This window comes from Phacochoerus africanus, chromosome 4 (assembly GCF_016906955.1).
Source record: "Phacochoerus africanus isolate WHEZ1 chromosome 4, ROS_Pafr_v1, whole genome shotgun sequence".
Classification (NCBI taxonomy): domain Eukaryota; kingdom Metazoa; phylum Chordata; class Mammalia; order Artiodactyla; family Suidae; genus Phacochoerus; species Phacochoerus africanus.
Window position 1 is genome coordinate 42,727,703 of NC_062547.1, and position 24,466 is coordinate 42,752,168.

The 24,466-nt window shown below is 45.1% G+C and overlaps 1 protein-coding gene across 5 annotated transcripts in view; it reads left to right on the forward strand.

Annotated features, from left to right (window-relative positions):
* The window catches only part of SERGEF (secretion regulating guanine nucleotide exchange factor), a 242,637-nt gene that overhangs the window by 138,097 nt on the left and 80,074 nt on the right, over window positions 1–24,466 (forward strand). For 4 of the 5 annotated variants that reach the window (XM_047776177.1, XM_047776178.1, XM_047776180.1 and 1 more), the window contains one exon: window positions 5,930–5,966. In XM_047776177.1, the coding sequence (XP_047632133.1) occupies window positions 5,930–5,966 (37 nt within the window). Of the gene's footprint in view, window positions 1–5,929; window positions 5,967–24,466 lie in introns of those variants that run through there. The other variant, XR_007134407.1, reaches the window with a different exon arrangement.

A 24,466-nucleotide genomic window follows, 5' to 3' on the forward strand; every position in this document is an offset into this window, starting at 1 on the left:
TCTCCCCCGAGTTCTACGCAAATGGCAACTGGGCTTGGGCAGAGTTTAGCAAAGGCTGCACTGAGGCGCCCATTCCCTTTCCTGTCAATCCTGCCTGCGGGAGACTGCCATTCTGGAGTCGCTTGCTCAGGGGGCGCCTGACAAGGACTGGCCATGAAGCTGGGAGCTGGGGCCTTGCAGCCAAAACTCTCCGACTTCAGAGTCCCCCAGTGAATGGACTTCCCCTCCCCATCCCAGCCGCCTCTCCATCACGTGCCTCTGCACGTGCGCGTTGCCATAGCATCGGTGGGCACCCATTGGAGTGAGGCAGAACCAATCAGTAGGCCCCTCAGGCTGCTGCAGTCAGGGATGGTCCCTGAGCTGCTACCCCGCATCTGGGAGGATGCTGAGGCTGGTCCCCAGCTGGTGATGGGGACCAGCCTGGAGCCTGGACTCTACTTGCTTCCTCTCCTTGAAATCTCAGTGCTTCTTCGCTTGAGTCTTGATCGCACCCCGTCCCACTCTGTTTTCTGTGACTGATTTCCCCATTAAGAGTGCTCAGAGTTGAACAATCCGTGAGATGATAGCTTCCAGGGCAAGGGCAGGGGACAAATCTTGGTTGCCTTTTTTACAGATGTATTCCCTAAGAAAAAGCCCTGGAACTGCTCTCTGTCCTGAGGTGGATACTCCTAGCCCCAGGAAGATGTTTGAGCCTTGTAAATCTGGAGCTCTTGCAGCATGAGATCCCTTGGTAATTGGCACAAAGTTGCCAGATGTAAGGAGCTGGGCAACAGTTTATTTCCATGCTGTGCGATAATAGCAAGGGTTTAGACAGTTAAGAGTACAGACAGATTGAGCCTGAATGAGCACAGAGTCCTGCACCTCCACCAGCTCTAAGATACTGGGCAGGTTACTTTATCTCTCTGAACCCCAAATGCCTCATTTGTAAAATGGTTATAACAGAAGAATCTTAGGTTTAGGGTAAGTTTAAATGAAATAATACAGGCAAAGCAGTTAGCCAGATACTTGGCCATGAGCACTCAATAAGGGCCAATCGGCTGGTTTTAGAAATGGTACCAAGTGTACTGCTGGTAACTAAAGTGCTCACATTCAACATTTGGCAAATATTTTCACATTAGTCTAATTTTTGCTTATTCATTTAGTTATCCATTCATTTAATCCATTAATGTATTCAGTGTATATTCACTGAGCATCTAGTACCAGTCGATTCTCACCCTAGCTTATCCCTGTCCAACTGTATTTAGTGGGATCCAGCCCCAAGGGGAGTTACAGTTCCCATGACAAGCATTGAGGAATCTAGCTTGGCAGGAGGGGTGCTGGGAGGTCTTGTCCCCTGTGGCAGTTGGGGGTTGGGAAATTATTTTCTGCAGCTCTGCCTCTTCAGGCTGAGTTGCCCGAACAGAGTAGATCCCTCTAGTGTTTGAGTAGCACTGAGTCAGGACAGCTTTCCACAGTCTCCTCTTTCCCCTACCCCTCACCATTGGGGAGGTATGCCCCCCATCTCCCAAAGGCCCCAACCAGCAAGCCGGGACCTCCTTTCTCTGTAGTGGGACTCTGTCTCCTAGGACTGACCTCTGTTGCTGGTCCACTGTGCTTTGCTGTGCTAGGGCTCCCAGAACAGTCCAGGGCTTTTGACACCCCCATCATTCCTACACGCTATTCTTGTGGTTCCCTTCCCTTCTTACCCTGGCTGTGCATCTCAGTGCCTGTCTCCCATTTGGGCTGGAGCTTCTGTACCACTGCTCACACTTGTTTTGGGACCATCTAACTTCTCTGGGCTGTTCTCTTTGTCTGGGCCCCTTCATGCCCTGTACTTGGGCTGTGTGGCAAAGACATTGCTAGGGAGGCACCTGCTGGATCTCTAAGAGACAGGGGTGCTGAACTCATGCACGGTTCATTGGTAGACGTCTCACGTGTAGTAAGGGCCGTGATGCACAGCATTGTCGGAGTAGCCAGGGTGGAGCAGCTGCGTGCCGCCCCCCCCCCCCCCCGCCCCTGCCCTGGCCCCACGAAATCAGGGGAGGCTTCACCAGGAGGTGATGTTTGAGCCGTCTTAAAGGATTTTGCTTGGTGGACAGTGGGAGAAAAGGAAGTCAAACCAAGGAGGAGCGCATGCACAAAAGCTCGAAATTGCATGATATTCTTAGAACAAATGTAATGTAGTGTGGATGGGAGAAAGGGAGTATGCTGTTTGCGGTTGAAAGTTCCTGAAGAGCAGAGAGAGGAAGTGAGGCCGGAATGGTCACCAGGGGGCCTCCTCTTGAGTAAGCCACACTATGTCCTGAAGTCTTGGCCCCTCCAAAGCTGGGATCCTGTAGAAGATTTTCTGTAGGGGCGTGACATGTACAGATTTCTATGTCAGGAAGGTAAGACACATGGCTGGGAGGGTGGGTTGTCTCATTCGTCCTCTAGCAGTTCTATAAGGCAGACGGGAAGATACTGTTACTTACTTCTTATACCTGAGAACACCGAGGCACAAGAGGTTAAATACTTTGCTAAAGGTCTCAGAGCCCGAAAACAGAGGACCTAGGACTCTACCGGCTTCCTGGCTCTGAATCTCTTTCTCATGGGCACATTGCCACTATTGACAGAGTCTTCTAGAAAGCTAAGCAGTGCCTATACGCTGACAGCGGCAATACAAAGCAAATGGCCATTGAAACAATCCTGTTGAAGGAGTGTAGCCCTGGGATTTTGTGGCCTGTGGTGCTCCGTCTCCTGACCTCTGTGCCAGTGCACAGACAGCAAGAAGCAGTGGGGAGCTTTGAGCTTCAAGGACGACATTTGCCCTGACAAAATCCATTCATCACTGTCTCGCTCATTAATCCATAGCAGCATCTGCTGCCTGATGCTGGCATTTGTCAGTTGCCTGTTTCTCGAAACCCCCAGTCCTCAAGGTTGGTCAGCGTTGCAGTCCCTAGCTCCAGGGTGAGCCCAGGCAGTCAGAGACAAGTCCTTTCTGCCTGTGTTTCTTAAATAGATATAACTTTATTAAAAAAAAAAAAACAAAGGTAGAGTGACCTAGCAGTACAGAACATGAGTTTGGAGATCAGGCAGACCTAGGTTTTAATTCTGTGGCTAGCACTTAGGAAGCTAGGCAAGTTCTGTAATCCATGTGAACCTCAGTCTTTTTCTTTCTAACATGAGCGAAGTCAAACCTGCCTGAAAAAATTATTATGATGAGTAAGATGAGATGGTGTTTATAAAGTGCCTTAGCACGACACCTGCCACACATGAATGAGTACATATATGGTGGCTCTAATTCCTGCTCTTACTGAGTCCGCCGCCACCACTAGCTGCACTACTGCTACCACCATCAAAGAAAGTTTGAAAAATAGAGAATGAAAGAAAAAAAAAAATCTTATCATCTTACCATTATGATGCATCTACTCTTATAATTTTTTTTTTTTTTTTTTGCTTCTTGGGGCCACACTGTCAGCATATGGAAGTTCCCCAGCCAGGGGTTGAATTGGAGCTGTAGCTGCCAGTCTACGCCACAGCCACAGCCACATAGGATCCGAGCCGCATCTTCGATCTACACCACAGCTCACGGCAACAACGGATCCCTGACCCACTGAGCAAGGCCCACATCTTCATGGATATTAGTCAGAGTCGTTTCCACTGAGCCACAACGGGAGCCCCTACCCTTATAATTTCATTACTATTTCCTTCAAATCTTTTTTCATACTACTTAAGAGCATATAAGGTTTTATAGTGTATTTATTTTATAGCCAGGCAGGGTTTTTTCCCTCTATGGTGGGAACTGTGTTGTATTTCTTTTTCTTATTTTTAATAGATAATTTCTCTGATTATAAAAATCATGTATAAAATTTAGAGAGTATGGGGAAAAAAAAAAAAAAGCAAAGAGAAGAGCATACTCATGATACCTACCTTATCCTTAGTCCGGAGGCCGTCACTGTCAACATTTTGGTATAACTTCTTCCAGTCTTTTTATTTATGTTTTGTTTTATAGAGTTGAAATCACGTTATATATACAGTTTTTATGTGGTTTTTCAGTTTATAGGACATTATGAGTATTTTCCTTTATTATAAGTGTCATTTTCCAAGGCTGATAATAATTTCCAATTCATCAGATGGCTCTACCATAATTTACGTAGAATTCTCCTATTGTTGGACATCTAGGTTTGTTCCTAGTTCTTCAATCTAAGCAGCTTCCTATAACAGAACCTATTGAACCTGCCTCAGTATAACTAAGAAGCAGATGATGAACTTGTGCTGTGTGTATGGTTCTGGGTGAGGCATGAGGGGCACCCCTCAGATAAATCAGCCACAGAGCCTGCCTCAAAGGAGCTCAGAGACTAGTCACCTTGGAAATATTTCCTGGGGAAAAACATGCAGGTGTTTCTTTGCCAGACGCTGTCAGGGAATCAACCTGAATACAGATAGTCCTCTTCCCTGTGAAAGCTGAGATCCTTGACCCATCACTTTCACAAAGAAAAAGGCCTCAGTAGCCTTGCTGCCCCTTCTCACCTACCAATGGTTATTTGGCTTCCAAGGTTCAAATACCTTTTGAACCTGTTACCTTGACTGTCAGGGGCCTGTGCTAATTACGTCTGAATATCACTTCCAAGTTTTCACTGGGAAAGAGTGAGAAGCTATAGGAAAGGGCCTTGTGTGAGCATCAGAGAGGCTGTATCTAGTCTTATTTCTGATACACACTTGCTCTGGCACCTGAAGCAAGTTATTTCTTCCTAAGCCAGTTTTCTCCTCGTAGTATTCAAAATTGAGCTGGGCGATTCCCAGGGCTCTTCCATTTGGCGTTCCATGAGTACTTGAAGTCTTCCTCTTGCCAGGAGCTAAAGTGAACATCCCAATAAAGGTCTCAGGATGCTTCTCCAGAGTCTAGAGTTCCTTTTAATTACTACCTGGGGAACCATTTATACTCTTATATTCCCAATCACTTCCTCCTGGTAGCATTTGGGATGTACAGAGACTGAAAGGCAAGAAGTATCACTCCCTGAGTACAGACACTGGATTCAGAACCCCCAGTGATTTTCTTTTAGGTGTTAGGTATTTGTTCTTTATGTACTTTGTTCTTTCATTCATTCTCTCCTTTAGCAGGTGTTAACTGAGCCCCAGGCCTTGTACAGCCCATCTATGTAATACAGAGGGGAGAGAGACTCAGCCCTGTTCTCAATTCACATGCAGTCTAGTGAGGAGACTGGAAAAAAATGTAAAAGGCAACAAGGTGATGGCTGCAGTGGGGATACCTATGAGTTGCTATAATGGAAGGAGAGCTTCAGTCTGCCTAGAAGCAACAGTAAGAGAATGCTTTGAAATTGTAGAGGATGATCAGAATTTGTTCTAGGTAGGCAGTTGAGAAAGAGGGCATTCCCAGCACAGAAACAGCATGTGCAAAGGCCCGGAGGTATGAGAGGAGGCCTTGTGTTTAGAGAAGTGCAGGTATTTTGTTTGGCTGAAAGATGAAAGGCAGAGTGAGCAGGTGAGGAAAAGCCAAGCATTCTTCCTCGGGCAAGTCTGTTTGCACTGAATTCTTTGCTCATCCTATCAGTCCAGATGAGAGTGATGGACATGTTAGCTCAGTTTTCCAAAACTGTCATTTGTATTGCCTTCTATTTCCATTTTTATAGTAACACATGCTCATTATGTGAAAATGAGAAAATTTGAAAAATACAACCAAGTAGAAAGAAGGACTAAAAAAGTCACTCATGGTCTCACTGCCTAAAGACACCATCTTGGTGTATTTCCATTCAGTGTTTTTTGTTTCTTCACTTTTTCTTTTCATGTAGTTGCAAGTGGATTATAATTATAGTCTTTTGTACGTGGGACCCCTTTCTACTTCCTAAAATTTGCCAAAAAATGGATATCAGTATCATTAAAAAATAACTCTGATCATAAAATATAATAGCTGAAATATGTTTTGTCTACAACTTTTTTTTTCTTTTTACAGGTCTCTTGTGGCTCAGAGCATAACCTGGCAGTGGTTGGTAAGTAACTAATATACTGCTAATGTATTTATTCTGAAACTCATGGGCAGATGGAGAAGATTCTGGGTTAACCAAAAGCCAGGGTGCGTGCAAGTGTGGTACGTTGGAAGAGATCATGGGAAATGAAAGGCTTTGGTTGACCAAGGCTTTGCTAGAAGCCCTTTTCCTAAATATGACTATTCACATGAGTATCTAAAAAGATGCTCATCATAACAAAATTAAAAAAATAAAAATAAAATAAAAAATTTAAAAAGATGCTCATCCAGAAAGGTGCTTCAGCTAACCTCCTTGCCTCAGGAAGTGGCATTTGGGGATATTAAAGGTCTTGCAAGCTGGGGGCATCTTGTGTAGAAAGCTAGACTTACAGGGGAGGAGGATTGGGCTGCTCCTGGTTCTTGAATAAATCCTTCCTACCAAGTTATTACCTTTTCCTTGAGAGATGGGGGGCTCAGCTCCCTGCTCTCACTGCCTTGTGTTTCATGGATGCAGGAACTCCCATTTGAGCCAAGCCTCATATTAACGGAGGCTTATTGACTCTGAATAACCAAAGCTCACTATTTTTGTAATCAGGCCTATGCGTAATTACTTTAAGAAGCCTTTTCATTATTTTTATAGGTAGACTCAGTATGTTAAAGAGACAATGTAGGGCCTGACCAAGTAGTCGTAAGGCTTCTATTTACTAGTTGTGTGAACTCAGTCAGACAAGGCACTTAGCCCTTGATGCTTCATTTTTCTCATTTTTAAAATGGGGAGGGCAGGGAGTTCCCATTATGGCTAAGTGGGTTATGAACCCACCTAGCATCCATGAGGACGTGGGTTCGATCCCTGGCCTGGCTCAGTGGGTTAAGGAACCGGCGTTGCTACGAGTTGTGGTATAGGTCGCAGATGCAGCTCGGATCTGGCGTGGCTATGGCTGTGGTGCAGGCTGGCCATTGGACTTTGATATGCCATGGGTGCAGCTCTTTAAAAAAAAAAAAAAAAGTGTTAGTTGCTATTATCTGATATCATTAACTCAAATAATGGCCCTCCTCTGGGCTTCTGGTCCCCCATCTGGGACATGGAGGGGTTAAAACAGAAAACCAAGTCTCCCTCCAGCTCGGATGCTTTAGGACTCTTTCACAACCCTCTCACCTCCTGCCTTGAGTAGGTGATGTCTGTTCTGCATACCTCCCTCTCCTAGCCTCTGACTCTCAGCTTCCGGAGAGCAAGACCCCTGTGTTTCTCTTTTGTCTCCTGCTTAGCGCAGCACCCAGAGCTGTGCCTGGCACTCAGCAGAGACTCAAGCACTGTTTTCTGAATTAAGCTGGGCTGGCTCAACTGCCTGGGGTGGCAGCAGCGTGAAGCACTGCTTTGCAGGCCCGACTGTGAGGTGCAAGGAGGAAGAACCAAGGACAGTGGAAGAGGTGGGCTGCTGGCCAGCAGAGAGGGTGGGGAGGAAAGGGACTCATCAGAGAGAGTGAGAAAATGTACCAGCAAACCCGTATACTTTGCAACACCTAATACTTTATACCGGAACTGCTCCAGCCTGAGTGTAATTAAAACAAGCTAATCAAAGAATCATAGGTGGTGCCTGGGATGTTGCTGCTGCTGTGTTGTCTCTGGACCAGGAGAGAGGTTGGCTTCCTCTGGGACCAGCACAAACCAGAAGATTGCAGGGAATCTAAATACATAAAAGACCAACATCCAGATGAAGGAGGGGGCCAGAGCTGGCAGGGTGGCAGGCTGAGCTGACAGGCAGCCTAGGGCTGTGGAAAGAGCATAGGCTCTGCCAGCAGACAGCCTTGGTTTAAAGCGGCTCCATTTCTGTGTGAGCTTTCATTTTTTCCCCTCATCTATGTAAAGGGGATCATTCCATCTTGCAGGGTTGTTGTTGTGAGGATTCAGGGAGATAATGTGAAATACCTGGTACTATACAAGTCATGTGTAAGAAATAAGGAAATAAATTGGTGATTCATTTCTTCTTCATTTCTGTGTGTCAGATTGGGGAGAAAAGAAAATCACTTATTGGTGTAATTGTTCTAGTGAAGTCGTTCTTGGTTGAGAGAGAGAGATGAAAACGTTCTGAAAAGGTGTGTCCAGGGTTACCCAAGTGAGCAAAGCAGCAGAGGCAGTGGGAGAGCAGGGCATGGCATACTAGTGACCTCCTCGAGGGCAGACCTCTTATTTCGCATGTTGTCCCCAGTGCCTGGGGCCTTGCTTACAATCTGCTGAATGAATGGTTTCCAAGTCAGGAAAGATGAGCGCAGTCACGGGGCTCTGGACAGATACACCTGCATGCGTGTGAGCAGGGAGCAGAGGCTTCCTGCCACTGGGGAGATGGGGTCCTCAGTGGATGTCCCGCAGGTTGCAGGCTGTGCAGCAAGAAGCGACGAGAAAGCCTCCTATAAGCCCAGGCAGGGGGCCAGCACGAGGGCGACAAGCTGGAGGAGGAGAGTTCCCCCCAGCTGAAACCTGGCTCTCGGCCAGCTCCTCCCCTCCTCCCTCTGCGCTTGCTCGCTTTAGGGGGCTTCCCTGCTTTCAGGCTCATCCCTGAGATCTATCCCTTCAGTGCCTAGCGCTGGGTCACACATGTGATAGCCATGAAATAGTTACAGAATAAACTGAACAGGATGTGAAGAAGCCAAACTTGGCTCAAGGGTAGAAGCAATGAACCTGCAACAGACAAATCAAACTGGAAGGGAAGGGAGAGGTGAAAGGATATCATTCAGGACCAACTCTGTCTTAGAATGGATACAACCCCACAAGGGGTTGTACCCACTTTGAGGAGAGGGGAACTGAGACTCAGAGGTAAAGCAAGTTGTCCAGGGACACGTAGCAGTAAATGAGTAAATGGTAGAACTGAGTGGCTGACTTTTTTTTTTTTTTTTTTTTAAGGGCCACACTCACGGCATATGAAGTTCCCAGGCTAGGGGTCAAATCGGAGATGCACCTGCTAGCCTACGGACATACAGCACAGCAACAGCAACACCAGATCCGAGCCGCATCTGTGACCTACACTGAAGCTCATGGCAATGCCAGATCCTTAACCCTCTCAGCAAGGCCAGAGATCGAACCTTGCATCCTCATAGATGCTAGTCAGGCTCACTTCCACTGAGACACAATGGGAACTCCCAGAGTGGCTGACTTCTAAGCATGCTCTTTCAACTGTCTCATATCCTTGGCCCAAGGAGGATGGGAGTGGTTAATGACACAGGGCCCTGGGGTGTTATCACCTGGATTCAAATCCTGGCTTCTCTACTTATGAGACATGTAACTTTAACCTGTACACTTATGAGACATGTGCGCTTAACCTCTCTGTGTCTTGATCACCTCATCTGGAAGATCAAAATATTAACCTCATATGGTTGTTATGTAGCGTGCTAACAGTGCCACACAAAAGTAAATGCTAGCTGGTGTTGTTGTTGTCTTTACATATTAAGACCCCAAGGAAGGAAGTAATTGCAAGGTGACTGTAAGAAGGCCAAGGACGGCAGTGAGGGGTGAGGGGGCGAAGGAATCTCAAGCTAGAGAGAGAAGTGTCTCCCCACCCAGGATGTCAGGGTTCAGGGCAGGATCTCTGCTTATGGATCTTTACTGATCCATAGCTGCAGAGTGGAACCACAAAGTGGCACCTGGCTACTCCGCCCCGGGGCATCTGAAAATCCCATCCGCTCTGGAAACAGTGCTGCTCAGATTCGTTCTAGATCGGGGTTCTGCCATCCATTGTCCCGGACAGGGACTCAGCACTGTGTGTTCCAGCCTGAGGGAAGCCCCACAGCAGCCACACTTCTTAGGAAATCAAAATAATTCGACTTTGCTTCTTCGTTTGCTTGCAGGTTTCCCCGATTCTTTTGCAATTTGGTTTCACATGAAGTTTCTCTTGACCTGTATTGGGTTTGGAGCCAGGCCACTCCCATGGCAGAGGGTGAGCCCTGCAGTTTCCTGTTTTAGACAGAGGAAGAACTGCTGGTGTTGGGCATAGAGAAACTCATGTGACAATTGGGAAGGAAGAGCTGAAGCCATTGGCCGTGGCTGGCCAGGCCACTGTCCAGCTGTGAGGCTTGTACACTCACTCTTCCTCACTGAGTCTGATTCCTCATCTGTAAAACCACAATACCCACCCCTAAAAGTCGTTCTTCCAAATGACACAGGGATGTCAGGTGCGTGCGCAGTGCCTGCCACAGAATAAGTGCTCGGTAGATGAACGTGGCAGATTCCCGAATTCATTTGCTTGCCTGCTTGCTTTCTTTTCACCCAGGACTTCCCTCCACCTCTGACAAAGCTGGCTGGCTCAAATTCGTGGGTGTAGGCTGAGGTCAGCAGAGGTGAGATGAGGGCCTGTGGCCACCACTTGCCCAGAAGATCCCTGCCTGCCAGAGGCAGGCTCCCCAGGCCCAGCTCCGTCTTCGAGGCCCTCGCCTCCTTGTCTGGCTGAATTGGCTCCAGCTGTTTTCCTTCCCCCCAGGAGCAGCTTATTTTGGCTTGAATGGGCAATTTGTTTGCCTTCTCTCCTGATGTGCGGTTGTTCAGCCTTCCCTTCCTGCAGAGAAAAAAGAGCTGACTACATTTCCTCTCTCCGGCTCCACGCAGACCCTTGGAAGGGATTTTATTGGTGGCCTTTTCCTGGAGCACTCACACTTGCCAGACAGGCATTGTTAAAGGGTTAGATATTTGGCAGCAAAGCGTACTGCCTCCTCCTCCAAGCAAAAGCAGCTCCTTCACTACATTGGAGCTATAATCTATGCAAGCATCTTTTACTTTTATTTTTTTCATTGCACTGATGCTTTCCAATTGTTGAGCCTTTCTGCCTTTGTAATATGTGTGGCAGAACATCTGACCGTGCACGGGGTCGTGTAAGAATTCAATAGAGAAAACGAACTCATTTTGACTGGCTGTTCCTCTGGGAGGCCATACCTCCAAAGCCCGGAGCCTTGTAGAGAGTTTAGAGGCCAAGACAGACATATATGGTCCTGTACCCAGTGTGATGAACAGAGCGTAAATGCTTTATGTATGTTGTCCCATTTAATCCTCATACAAATTGATGCACTGTTGTTAACCCCATTAGGCCGAGCATTTTGCCCACCAGGTCATCGGTAAGGAGGAACCAGGGTGTCAGCCTTTAACCCAGGCCTCTCACTTCATACACAGCCTGTGGCCTGCTGCTGCCTTCCTGCAGACCAGCGACAGTCTGATCTGTTTTTAAAGCACCAGTTAAAATGATTTCATCTCTTCATTTCAATGTTAATTCCCCTTCATGTTGGCAGGTTCCTCTGTACATTTAGATCATATGTAATCTGGTTCAGATTAAGCATTTCTCGGCATAATTACCAGATAAAATCATGAAATTGATGACATTGTATTGTCATCACACTTCCCTCTCTGTCTTCTGAGGTTCCCACCCCTTTGAGGATTCTTCTTCACCCTTCCATTGTCCCTTCTTTTAAAATTTTTTTAATTTAATTTTTTATTATTATTTTAATAATTTTTCATTATTAATAATACATGTACCTTACTTAAAATTTAAAAAGCACCCAAAAATTTAAAATGAAAAACTTCCCTCCTACTTTATCTCCCATCTCTCCAGTGTCCCAAAACCCTTCCACCACATGTGCAGCTACTGCCTATTGTTAGTTTCATCTGTACCCTTCTGGATTCTTTTGCATTTATAAGTGAATACTGAGATATATTTTTATCCCCCCTTTTACATAAATTGTGGTGTACTTTACATGCTTTTTAGGGTCTGCCTTTTTTTTTTCAGCAATTGATCTGAGAGATCTTTCCATATCTGTATAAAAGCCTTTCTCGTTTGTCACTATAACTATGTAATAGTTCAGTGTACCTGTGTGCCATGATGGACATTTAGGTAATTTCCAGTCTTTTGCTTATTACAAGTAATGGTGTAGTGAATTACCTTGTATATATGTTGTCTCATGTGTGGGTGAGTGTAGCTGTAGGAATTTATCCTAGAAGTAAAAAGTAATTCCTAGAAGTAAAATTATTATGTCAAAGAGTAAATGTATTTGTTATTTTGCAAGATACTGCAAAATTGGCCTCCCTAGGAATTCACCATTTTTCACTCCCACCAACAGTGTATATAAGAGTGCCTGTTTCTGCAGCTTCCCTAATAATGAGTTAGAAAACTTGTTTTTTTTGCAAGTTTAATAGGTGAAAACCCACTCAGGATGGTTTTGGTTTATATTACTTTTTAAATTGAAGTACAATATGTATACAATAAAGTGCATACATCTTAAGGGTTCAGTTTGATGAATTTTTACATATGTGTATACTTAAGAAACCACCACCCAGCACAAGATACAGAACATTTCCAGCACCTCATGCTACCTCCTGCTCCTTGTCAATCAATAGTCCAACCCCAGAGGTGACCCCTATTCTGACCTTTGTCTCCAGAGATGAGTTCTTGCCTGTTGTTGAACTTCATATAAATGGTGTCATACAGTGTTTACTCCTTTGTGTTTGACTTCATTTGTTCAACACATTGTGTCCGTAAGAGTCATCTGTTCTGTATATAGCAATAGTTCTTTTTTATTGATTAGTAATATTCTACTTATGAATACATTATTATACTCATTTATCCACTTAACTGTTGAATATTTGTGTTGTTTCCAGGTTGAAGATTGTGAGTAAAGCTGCTATTGACATTCTTATTCATATCTTTTGGTGAACGTATCTGTTTATTCTCCTGAGTACCTAAGAGTTGGAGTGCTATGTTACTAGGTTATATGTATATAGTATTAGTAGATTCTGCTCAAGAGTTTTAAAAAGTAGTTGTACTAATTTATATTTCAGTCAGCAACATATGAGAGTTCTAATTGTGCCATATCCCTGCCAGGTATTTTCAGCCTTACTGATTTAGGCTGTTTTGCTGAGTGTGTAGTGTGAAATCTCACTGTGATTTTAATTTGCATTACTCTGGTGATCAGTGATATGGACTACCTTTTCATCTGCTTATAGGCCACTCGGGTAGCTTCTTTTATCTCCTGCAAACACTTTGTCCATTGTTTTATTGTGGGTTTTGCCTATGTTTTTCTTAGTGGTATTTAGGGATCCTTTATCTTATGAAGTCCTTTGTTGGATATTTGGATTGTGAACATCTCCTAGGCTTACTCTTTTGCTCCCTGTCTCTCTCTTTTTTTTTGTTTTTTGTTTTTTGGTCACACCTGCAGCATGTGGAAGTTTCAGGGCCAGGGATTAAACCCACACTACAGCAGCAACTCAAGCCACAGCAGTGACAACCCTGGATCCTTAACTTGTTGTGCTACAAGAGAACTCCCTCTTTTGCTCTTATGATATCTTTTGGCAAATAGATATTCCTAATTTTAATGAAGTCTAGTTAATCAGTCTTTTCTTTAATGGTTTGAGGTATCGGTACACTCCTTAAAAGATTTTGCCTATTTTTGGGTTGTGAAAATATTGATTTCTTCCTGAAGCTTTATTCTTTGCTTTTTACCTGTTAGTACTCAAATCCATCTCGAATTAGTTTTGAAAAAATTGCTCCAGAACTATTGATTGAAAAGTTCATCCTTTCCCATTGGATTTTGGAGGATCCTTTGTTGTAAATCAAGAGACTATTATATTGTGGGTCTCTTTGGGGACTTTTTTTCTTTCATTAGTTTATTTTTCTATTTGAATGCTAGTACCACACTGTCTTGATTACTGTAGCTTCGTAATAAACCTTGATGTCTGGTCTTGTAAGCCCTCCAACTTTGTTCTTTTTATTGTGGCCTTTCCAATCTCTACCTAGTTTTAAGTTATTATGAATGAAGGTTGAACATTTTTCCGTATGTTCGAGAGCCACTTGTGATGTTTCATTACAAAGTTTTTTTTCTCCATGCCTATATTAGTTCTTCACTAGTATTTGTAACGAATTACCACAAAATTAATAGCTTAAAAGAACACAAATGTGTTTTCTTAGAGTTCAATGTTGGAAGTCTGAAATGGGTCTCACTGGGCTAAAATCACCATATGAGCAGGTGGCATTCCTTTCTGGAGGCCAGAGGGAGAATCTATTTTGCTTTTTCCAGCTTTCAGAGGCCACCTGCATCCCTTGACTTGTGGCCCCCTTTTATCTTCAGAGCCATTAATGGCTTGGTGAGTCCTCACATCACATCACTCTGACCTTGACCTTTCTGCCTCCCTCTTCCAGGTCTAAGAACTCTTATGATTGTACCCGGCCCACCCAGATAAATCCAGCACAATCTCCCTACCTTAAGGTCAGCTAATTAGCAAACTTAATTTCACCTGCTCCTTTGGTTCTCTTTTGCCACGTAACATTACATTCGCAAGTTCCAAGATTAGAACTTTGGGAAGCAATTATTCTGCCTACCACAATATCCTTTGTCCTTTTATGCAACTGGATTGTAGATCTTTTTCTAATAAACTTCTAGGAGCTCCTTTCTTATTAAGGAAATTAGGCCTTTGTCTGTGATTTGAATTGCAAATCTATTTTCTCAGATTTCTGCCTTTTGTTTTTGCTTTTGATGTTTTTATTTTGTCCTATTTTTATCATGCAACTTTTTCTTTCGCTGTAGATAAAATTTATCAGTCTTTTCCTGTATGGCTTCTGGATTTTGAGTTAGAGAATCCTTCTCCGCTCCAGGTTATAAAAGACTTTCCTCATATTTTATTTTAGTACTTTATGGCTTTCTATTTTACATGTACATCTTTGATCCACTTGGAATTTATCCTGATATACAATGTCAGGTGTGGATTCAACTTCATTATTTTTCCAGCTGGCTACTCAATTGTCTCAACCCTATTTATTGAATTCACGTTTTTTGGCTGCCTTCCTGGGTCCTGTCACTACCAGATAGGTAGCCCTCAGGCATAAAGAGAAGCAGTGACTTAACCCAAGATTGCCCAGCTGGTCAGTGGCAGAGCTGGGGCCAGCATTTGGGTCCAGTTCATGTTCCCCAGCGAGGAGGCTGGTTCTCAGGGATCTTTCCTCGGTGGTCGTGATCTCCCAGGCTGTTTGCCTCGCTGAGATGAACTGCTAAGGCAGAGCAGTCTCTTCTACACAATTCCCTTGGTTCTAAGTGCTCTGTCCCAGGTCCTCCCTTTGCTCAGCTCTGGAGCTGATGTACTCATTGCCATGATCACACCTGCCACTTGAGGCGCCCCATTTTCTCCTCTGCCGGGCCAGAAATGTGGTAAGATCTTTCTCATTCAGGAAAGATATTTCACAATTAATGCAGAGATACTTTTACAGACCATTGATTATCATTTGAGTCACATTTCTGTTGAGTCATTTGTTTTCAGGGCCTAGCCTCACGTCATAAGAATGCCTTCCCAGCTCTTGATAAAAGTGGATTTTTTCCACTGTTACTCCTAAAGAAGCAATGTTTGTCTCACTCCACAGTAATCATTCCACGTGAGACCACAGGGTAAGATGCCAGGCTGTTGCAGAGGCTCACATACTTGCTAAGTTACACTCTCGCGTGCCAGCCTTTTTGAGCGCATGACTGACCATCATGTTTTGGCATAATGCTCTGGTCATTTTGGAGTTGCTTATGGTAACAAAAGCTCTAATTGTGACCCATTGCACTTGTTTACATATACCCAAGAAGCTTGGGACCTTGCAAAGGTAAATTTAACTAAGAGGAACTCAACGTAAAAAAAAAAATCCATGGAGTTCTCATTGGTTCAGCTGGTTAAGAACCGGACATACTGTCCATGAGGATGTGGCTTCGATCCCTGGCCTTGCTCAGTGGGTTAAGGATCTGGTATTGCTGCAGTGTAGGCAGCAGATGCAGCTTGAATCCATTGTTGCCATGGCTGTGGCATAGGCCACAGTTGCAGCTCCTATCCGACCCCTAGCCTGGGAACTTCCATATGCTGCAGGTGCAGCCATAACAAGAAAAAAAAGAAAAAAGAACAAATTCAAAGCATTAGAATAAGATAGAGACAACCTTCTGCAGTGGAAGGGCTGAGCTCTGGTCCTAGCTCTGTCTGCCGCTGTCTCTCTGTGTGACCCTGGCAGGCTCTCTGCCTCTCTGGGTCTTAGGATCCCCATCTGGGAAATATTTCGAAAGTCTGCTCCACCACTCACGTCTGTCCTCATGTCCAAAGACTGTGTTGTACATCTTAACAGGCCTGTACTGTCTACATTTGCCTTGTATGCAGTCGGTGCTTCGTATGAATATTGCATACAGTATTTTCCTCGTTCCCTCCCATCAGCTTGCTTGCTAGTGGCTGATAAAGTGCGCTGTAGCATCCTGGGTGCTGTGGAGGAACATAGCAAGTATTCTTCCCTTATGGAATTCACATTTAATGGGAAAGAGAGCTGTGACTGAAACCTGGCACGTGATATGTACTTAAACACTGAATGGACAAATGAATGAGTGCAAAGCAGAGAGTGACAAGAATTAGAAGAAAGCAGAAAGAGGAAGGAATGATTAATTTTGGAAATCCTCAGGGGAGAGGGGGCTCTTGAGGGGAGGAAGGGTAAAGAGTGTTCCATGCTGAGGAATCAACACGAGCAAAGGGAAGGAAGCCTTTGAAGTGTGAATCATGGTTGAGGTACAAGTGGTCAGCCAGCAAGACAGCAGAGGGTCAGTTAAGGCCAGGTCTCCGGTGGTGTTAACTTTACTGTAGACATTGTGGCGCCATTAAGGGTTATTTAGGAAGACACTCCAAAGTTGATAATTGCAGAAGATAAAAGACTTTTTTTTTAAGGATAATAACCTTTTTAAAAAACAAAAGAACTGACAGTAGTGGGTCCCTACTAAGTGTTGGCACTTTTCTGAGCATTTTGCATACATCATTTTATTAGGTCATCCCTAGGCAATGTAGAAAATAGATAGGAATTACCTGTTTTCCAATTAAGAAAAGGGAGACTCAGAGAACTGAAGCCTGGGTTCATTTGCTGACTCTGAGGTATGCACATTCCCCCCTCACCACATGCTCCTTGCTGAGGTCAGGCTTTGGCATAATTAGCATGTCAAGCAGCACCTTAAGCTTATAGCATGCTTGGGACTTCAGGAGACAGGAAAAAGCAACAGCAACTATTGTACTTATCTGGTGGGGCAGGGGCCAGCCTATCCCAGTCTGTCCTCAGAGCAGAGCACCTAGGGGACCATGTGTGGCATGGGGCAGCCTTAAAAGTGGCCAAGCAATCAGGCCCATGAGCCTGCTCTGTCCTTCCTTAAATGGGAGCAAGCTTCCTGAGCCTGGGTGGCTCCCTGCTATCTCACTGTGAACGCCCAGATCCACCGGCCTCAGCTGGCACCCACAGGCCTCAGCTGGCACCAAGGCCCCTAAATAACTCCCCAGTGGCCCCTGTCTCTGCAGCTTCTCGCCTCCGTGGAATCTCCTATTCCTCCCAGTGCACCTAAGCCCTGAAATGCAGAGCAGCTGTGACTGTTCAGTCTGAAGGGCTCTTGCTGAGCAAGGCTTCAGCAACATTCTGTTTGCCCATTAGATCATTCATAGATGTGTTTGTTCATTAAGAAGCTGCACCATGTAGTAGAAAGAGTCCTGAGCCAAGGGACCTATGTACAAGACTAGCTGCTGTCACCTTGGGCAGGCCACTTTCCTTCTCTGGATGTCATTTTTCTTGTGGGTGAAATAAGAGAATTGGGTAAGATAATCTTCAAAGTCTCTTCCAGCTCTGACACTGCCCAAGACTGTGTTTTGTTCCTTTATAAACTCACACCTCCTGGAGTTCCCATCATGGCACAGTGGTTAACGAATCCCACTAGGAACCATGAGGTTGTGGGTTCGATCCCTGACCTTGCTCGGTGGGTTAATGATCCGGTGTTGCCGTGAGCTGTGGTGTAGCTCGCAGACGTGGCTCGGATCCCGAGTTGCTGTGGCTCTGGTGTAGGCTAGTGGCTACAGCGCTGATTGGACCCCTAGCCTGGGAACCTCCATATGCTGCGGGTGTGGCCCTAGAAAAGGCAAAAAGACAAAAAACAAAAACAAAAACCTCACACCTTCACCCTAATATGGGGTTAGGGAGTACTTCTAAGAAGACGTGATATTTGAGGTGAGTCTTGAAGGATGAGCAGGAGGAAAAGAAAGGCATTCCAAGGAATGGGATGAACAATGAACAGAAGCATGCAGAAGTGGCGATTGGGGGAAAGGGCGGGATCAGGAGGGGTATGGAGCGGTGGGAGATAAGGTTTTGGGGTTGCCTGCAGCCGGGTCATGAAGGCTAAGGAGCCGGGACTTCATGCTGTGTGGTAACTGGGAGCAGGGGAGGTCTTAGAGCAGAGGGATGACTTGATCTGTTTTCAGAACCAAGCGACTGTTCAACAGAGGAATCTGGGAGGAATGGCAGTGGGTTTGATTTTGTGGCTTTGTAAGATATTAATTTGGTAAGTTTGTGGTTTTCAGCTTGAGACAAGGAAGATGCTACTGACCGTTTGGCCTCAGCCCACTGGGTTGTCTGGTTATTAGGACTACGCATTGTGGCTCCAGAATCCCCAACAGACTCCTTGACCCAGACTCTGCCCACCCTTGTTATAAACTCCAGGTCCGGCCCAAGGCCAGTCCCTCCCTCTTCCCATGGCAGCCAAGAGGCTGATTTGTCAGGAAGCTGGACAGTGTGGCCCTAGTATGGCCTGCGTGCACACGGCAGTAGCCTCGTATGTGTGCTCGCTGCTTCACGTTGCACAGGGCACATCACCTCCTCTGTCTCCTTTCATTCTCACAGTAACTTGAAGTTCTCAGGGCAAATTCAATCCCTCTCGTACGAAGGAGGAAACAGAATCTCAGAAAGGTTGCATGATTTGCCCCGAGCAGCAGAATGTAGTGTGAGGAGCTGAGGTCTTGGAGTCAGGAAGGCATGGGTTCCAGCTCCAGCTCTGTGCTCAGTCTCTGTGGCTGGGAGCAGGTTGCTTCCCTCAGTGAACTGTGGATTTTTCATCTCTAAAGACTGAAGGAATAAGAGCTTCTGTAAGTGCTTGTCATTGAGTGAATTCTGTGGTTTGTGGGAAAGCTCTCCGCACAGAGCAGGTGCTCAGTGTGGCTGTTTCAGTGCTCTTTCTGTGTTTTGCCCTCTTTTCCATAAGGCCCCTGTTTGCCATCTCTCATGCTCTTCTCTTCTTAAGTCAATGCCACAGGCATATATTAATGAAAATATTCTTCCTGTGCCCAGCACGAAGGTGGCCCTGTGGATGGGATGAGAGCACGTAGGACATGGCTCCTGCTCTCACTTTGCTCGTTGTGTGGTTGGTGTGTGTGTGTATGGTGGTGGAGGGGGAAGCTGAGAGGATCCAGTCTTCACTCTTGAAACAGGACTAAGGTGATCTGACCATCAAGTGTGGTGCAAATGATCACTCCTTGCCCTTCAGGAAACCTCCTGGGTGGGGCGCACCAGGCTAAGCTCTTACATACACTGTCTCACTATCTCACAAGCTCTTATATTCACGTTTACATGCACTGTGATGTATGTATTTCACCTACACTGTAGCACAGAACCCAGTTTTGCAGATGAGAAAAATTAGGCTCAGAAAAAATTAGGCTCCATTAGTTGTAAAAATTAGGCTCAGAGAAAAATTAGTTCCCGTCGTGGCTCAGCAGAGATGAATCTGACTAGTATCCATGAGGATGCAGGTTTGATCCCTGGCCCTGCTCAGTGGGTTAAGGATCTGGCATTGCCATGAGCTGTGGTGTAGGTCACAGACGAGGCTCATGTCTGACGTTGCTGTGGCTATGGTGCGGGCCAGTGGCTGTAACTCCGATTCGACCCCTAGCCTGGGAACCTCCATATGCCGAGAGTGTGGCCCTAAAAAGACCGGGGGGGGGGGGGAAAGAATCTTACAACTATTTGGTGGGGATGATTATTTGAACTAGATTATCTGATTCTAGAGCATGTACTTTTTAAAATTAGGTAACTTTGTGTTTATTACAGAATAGTATATGTGTGTGGTTAAAAAGTAAAATACGGAAAGGGTTAAAAATGGCAGTTTCTGCCTCTCCTTTTCCTACCTCCTAGTCTCAGTCCCAGAGCCAACCATTTTGAATTATTTTCAGTTACTTATCTCTGCAGTTCTAAATCAAATACTTAAGGTATCAATGTTAAATAAAATAAATGTTATCCATTGACTTCTTAATATAAAAAATTACTTATCTTACACCATCACCTCTGTTTCTTCTCCCACCATCCTCCCAACTATGATTAGATCACTCGTCCCTCATTATAACCAATTTAAAGGCTATTATCACTGCTGAGCCAAGTGATATATGATGATAAGGCTCCTGTGCTGTACTTTTTCTTTTTCTGGAATGAAACTTGACGGTTTTTTCTCCTTCCTTTGATTAATTGTCTAGCTACTCATCACTAAGTCTTCCCAGATGCCCCCAAACATCTGTAAAATACTTCTCGATACTCTTTTTGACATGGTCGAATACTTGAACTCCGTTAGCAGACTCCCCAACCCCTCCATCAGAGCTCCACCCTCCCACTCCAGTCCAAATGGTTCTTCTAGGCCTGCCTTGCTCTTACCATGATTTCTCTCTGCATTCTCTTGTGTTCAATCCTGTTTGACCTGCTCTCCATCCTCCACTCTCATTAGATGAGTCCTGTACTTCCATGGAGTACTACTAGTCCAACAGCATTCTGAGAAAAAGTAGTTGGAGATAAATTTTTTGATTCTGCTAATTTCTGAAAATATGTTTACTCTGTTTTCATGCTGGATTGATAGCTGTGTGTAGGATTCTAGGTTGGAAATTCTTTGTCTTCTGATTTTTGGCCACACCTGCAGCATGTGAGAGTTCCCAGGGCAGGGATGGAACCCGAGCCACAGCAGTGACCAGAGCCACAGCAGTGACAATGCAGAGTCCTTAACTACTGTAGGCCACCAGGGAATTCTTTTTGATTTTTGAAGGTGTCTTTCCATTGTCTTGCAGATTCTAGTGTTGCTGTTAAGAAGTCTGCTATTTTGTTTTATTTCATTTCCTAATTCTTGTTCCTTTGAATAGGACTGATTTTATTTTGTTGTTGCTGCTGTTTTCCTCTTTGAAACTTAGGAGCTTCTCTTTGTCTTCAGTGTTTTGAAATTTTATGACGATGTGCCTTGGTGTGGGTCTTTTTTATTCATTGTCCTGGGTGTTACTGAGCCCTCTCAATTTGGAGGCTTATGCCCTTTAGGTCTTAGAAATTTTTCTTGAAATATTTCTTCCATAATTTTTTCCCTATTTTTCTCTGTTCTCACTTTCTGGGACTTCTATTTGATGTGTATTGAATCTTCTGGACTTATCTCTCTCTCTCCCTTTTTTTTTTTTTTCCTTTGTCTTTTTGCCTTTTCTAGGGCCGCTTCCCGTGGCATATGTACGTTCCCAGGCTAGGGGTCTAATCGGAGCTGTAACTGCCGGCCTACGCCAGAGCCACAGCAACACCAGACCTGAGCTGCGTCTGTGACCTACACCACAGCTAACGGCAACACTGGATCCTTAGCCCACTGAGCGAGGCCAGGGATCAAAGCTGCAACCTCATGGTTCCTTGTAGGATTTGTTAACCACTGAGCCACGAAAGGAACTCTGGGACTTATCTTCTGATATCCCTAACTTTTCTTTCCTCTTGGGCTTGTTCTTCCTTTTTGATCACTTTTGGGGAAATTTCCTTTCTTGATCTTCTAACCTTTTAATAGAAATTTTTATTGCAGTTATCATTTTTAATTTCCAAGGGCTCCTTCTTATTTTTCAGTTCCTTAAAAAAAAATAATTTCCTATTCTTGTTCATATCACCTATCATTTCTCAATGGATATTGTAGGGTTTTAAAGAATATTCTTTTGCTCTCTGCCTTGTTTCTGTTTCTTCTACTTTTTTCTGTTTCTTCTTTTGGGATTCTGTCTTATGTATTGGAGACTATGCTGGATGTTTTTTATTTGCCCTCCAGAAATGCTCTCTACTCTTTTCTCCCCTTCCGTGTGCCACCCCTCTCCCCACCTTTGTGGCCTATGTCATCAGGCTCCCTTGCCCTCTGGCTCCTGATTGGATTCAGCTAATGAAAGGCACATCAGGAGATCTGAGAACTGGAAAAGAGTGAGGGCCATATTTATTCCTCCAGCTCCCACCCGGCTTGTTTGCCAGAGCTCCCTCCCTTGTCAAGGGCCACAGCTCTACTCTGGCATCCCTCTCTATCACTACACCCTCTCTGGTTCTCCTTACTGTTCCCTTCCCTTGCCTCTACCAGCTTAGAGGTGGCAAAGCTCTCGCTTTATCTAGTTGCCCTTGTTGGTTTCCCTAGGCATTGTCCATGCCTCTGTGAATGGCTCCTTATGAAATTCTGCTGCTCAGTTGGAGGTGCTGTCTGTTTCCTGCCGAGACCCTGACTGGTACACAGGTTTTCTCCTCTGAAGATCTGGTGATCTTTGACTGTCTGTTCATATTATAAAGTGAGACACTAAGGGAGACTCTGTGTGTATGGAGAGGGCACATTGACCATTGTACTTCCTTGTAAGGTGTTGGAAGAAGAGGGTGAAGCTTTTTCATTAAGAAACCTCCAGAGATTGGTATTTATGGGCTTTCTTTGTAATCTGCTGCCTGGGCTGTTGACTTTCTGGGACAGAATGGAAAAAGGAGGGTTGGGGTCCCATCATTCAGCATATAGACTGTCACTTAAGCCATTTGCTTCGCCCTTATCCTTACTCACATCCTCTAGTAAGCCTGCTTTTTCCTGCTCCCAGGACCTCCCTGGGTTAGTTTTTCCGGAGAATGAATGTCTAATGCTCCCTTAGGAATGGCAAGAGGTAGGTTGCCTGGTTGTGTGTGTTGGACAAAATCTGAGCATCTAAACTGTCTTATAAATATGCTTTTAGCCAGAGTTCCCATTGTGGTGCAGAGGAAACAGATCCAACTAGTATCTATGAGGATGTCAGTTCGATCCCTGGCCTTGCTTAGTGGATTAAGGATCCAGTGTTGCCGGAAGCTGTGGTGTAGGTCGCAGACACAGCTTGGATCCTGCATTGCTCTGGCTGTGGTGTAGCCCGGCAGCTGTAGCTCCGATTCGACCCCCAGCCTAGGATCTTCTATATGCCGCAAGTGCGGCCCTAAAAAGCAATAAAATAAAATAAAATAAAAATAAAAATGCTTTTAGCCAATTCTTACTACATTTTCAAAGGCTCGTGGTGCCTCTTGGGTTCTGCAAGAAGAGTGGGCTCGCTGTCCCTTCCAGCAGGCACGGGGTTCCAGCCTCCTCCACTCTGTGAAGTCAGTTACCTCCACCTGTTCTTCATCTGAACTGTGTTGAGCTGTTTTGTCCACTATTCTGTCCCCTTCCATTCTCCTTTTCTTGGTGGATTTATCAGTTCTGTACTTCTTTCCAGGCAGTTTAATGGGACTTTGGAAGGGAGTAGAGATAAAGGCTTGGGCTCAATCTGCCCTTATTAGTTGGAAGATCCTAGCTGGGTTTTGTAGCCCACAGCTGCAAAAGCACAGAGGACATGGTCCCAAAGTGGCCCTGAGGTCGCAAGGCAGGCTGGGAGCTAATAGAAGTTAAGCCACCAGGCCCGAAGCCTTGGCACCGTGGCCTTTGTGTTGGCCTTTGTGTTTTGCGAGTTTTGTGAGTGTGTTCATTTTATTCTGGCAGCACCTCTTAGATAAATTCTGCATATGAAGAGAATTTACTGTGATCATTTGGGAGCTGACTTGCAAAAACTTTCAGCAAATGGCATTATGTAGCAAGAAGGGAAAAAAAGACACAAGTAAAATGATAGGGATTCTTGGACAGATGCTTTTTAAAAATTTAATTTCACCAAATGGAATGGATGGCCAAAGGTTTATGGGCTTCTACTGTGGGAGAGGACTGCCTTTCTGAGAGGGGGGAGCAGAATTTTAGCTGATCTTAGGTAGGAAGAGGCCTCGGGTTCTAGGATCACAGACTTTGAAGGCAGAGACTTTAGAAATGACCTAATCTCCATAGAAGAGAAAATGAAGGCCTAAGTATGGAAATAATCTGCCCAAAGTCACACAGCAAGTCAGAGGCTAAGCCCAGGGTGATGGCTCCCATATCCTGGCACCTCCACACCTCTTTGGAGGCAGAGCACCAACAACTTTGAGTTGAGTTCCAAGGCTCCACCCTTGTCATGCTGAGCCCTTGACTTGGCTCACTCCTGGGTAGTTCCTGCTACACATCCACACCAAATGTCCCATATCCTCTGTTCCCCTCCGGTGCAGCATCTCACGGATTTTCAGTCAATGTAGCCCAGTAACATTTAGAAATTAGACCTGTCTCCTTTCATTTCTTAATTTTTGAGGCTCTCCCAGGAGTCAGTGTATGAGCTCAGTTGTAGTTAAAAAAAAAAAAAAAAAGGAGTTCCCATGGTGGCTCAGCAGTTAACAGACCCGACTAGCATCCATGGGGATGCGGGTTTGATCCCTGATCTTGCTCAGTGGGTTAAGGATCCAGCATTGCTGTGAGCTGTGGTGTAGGTCACAGATGTGGCTCGGATCCCACGTTGCTGTGGCTCTGGTGTAGGCTGATGGCTACAGCTCTGATTTGACCCCTAGCCTGGGAACTTTATATGCTGTGGATGAGGCCCTAAAAGACCAAAAAAAA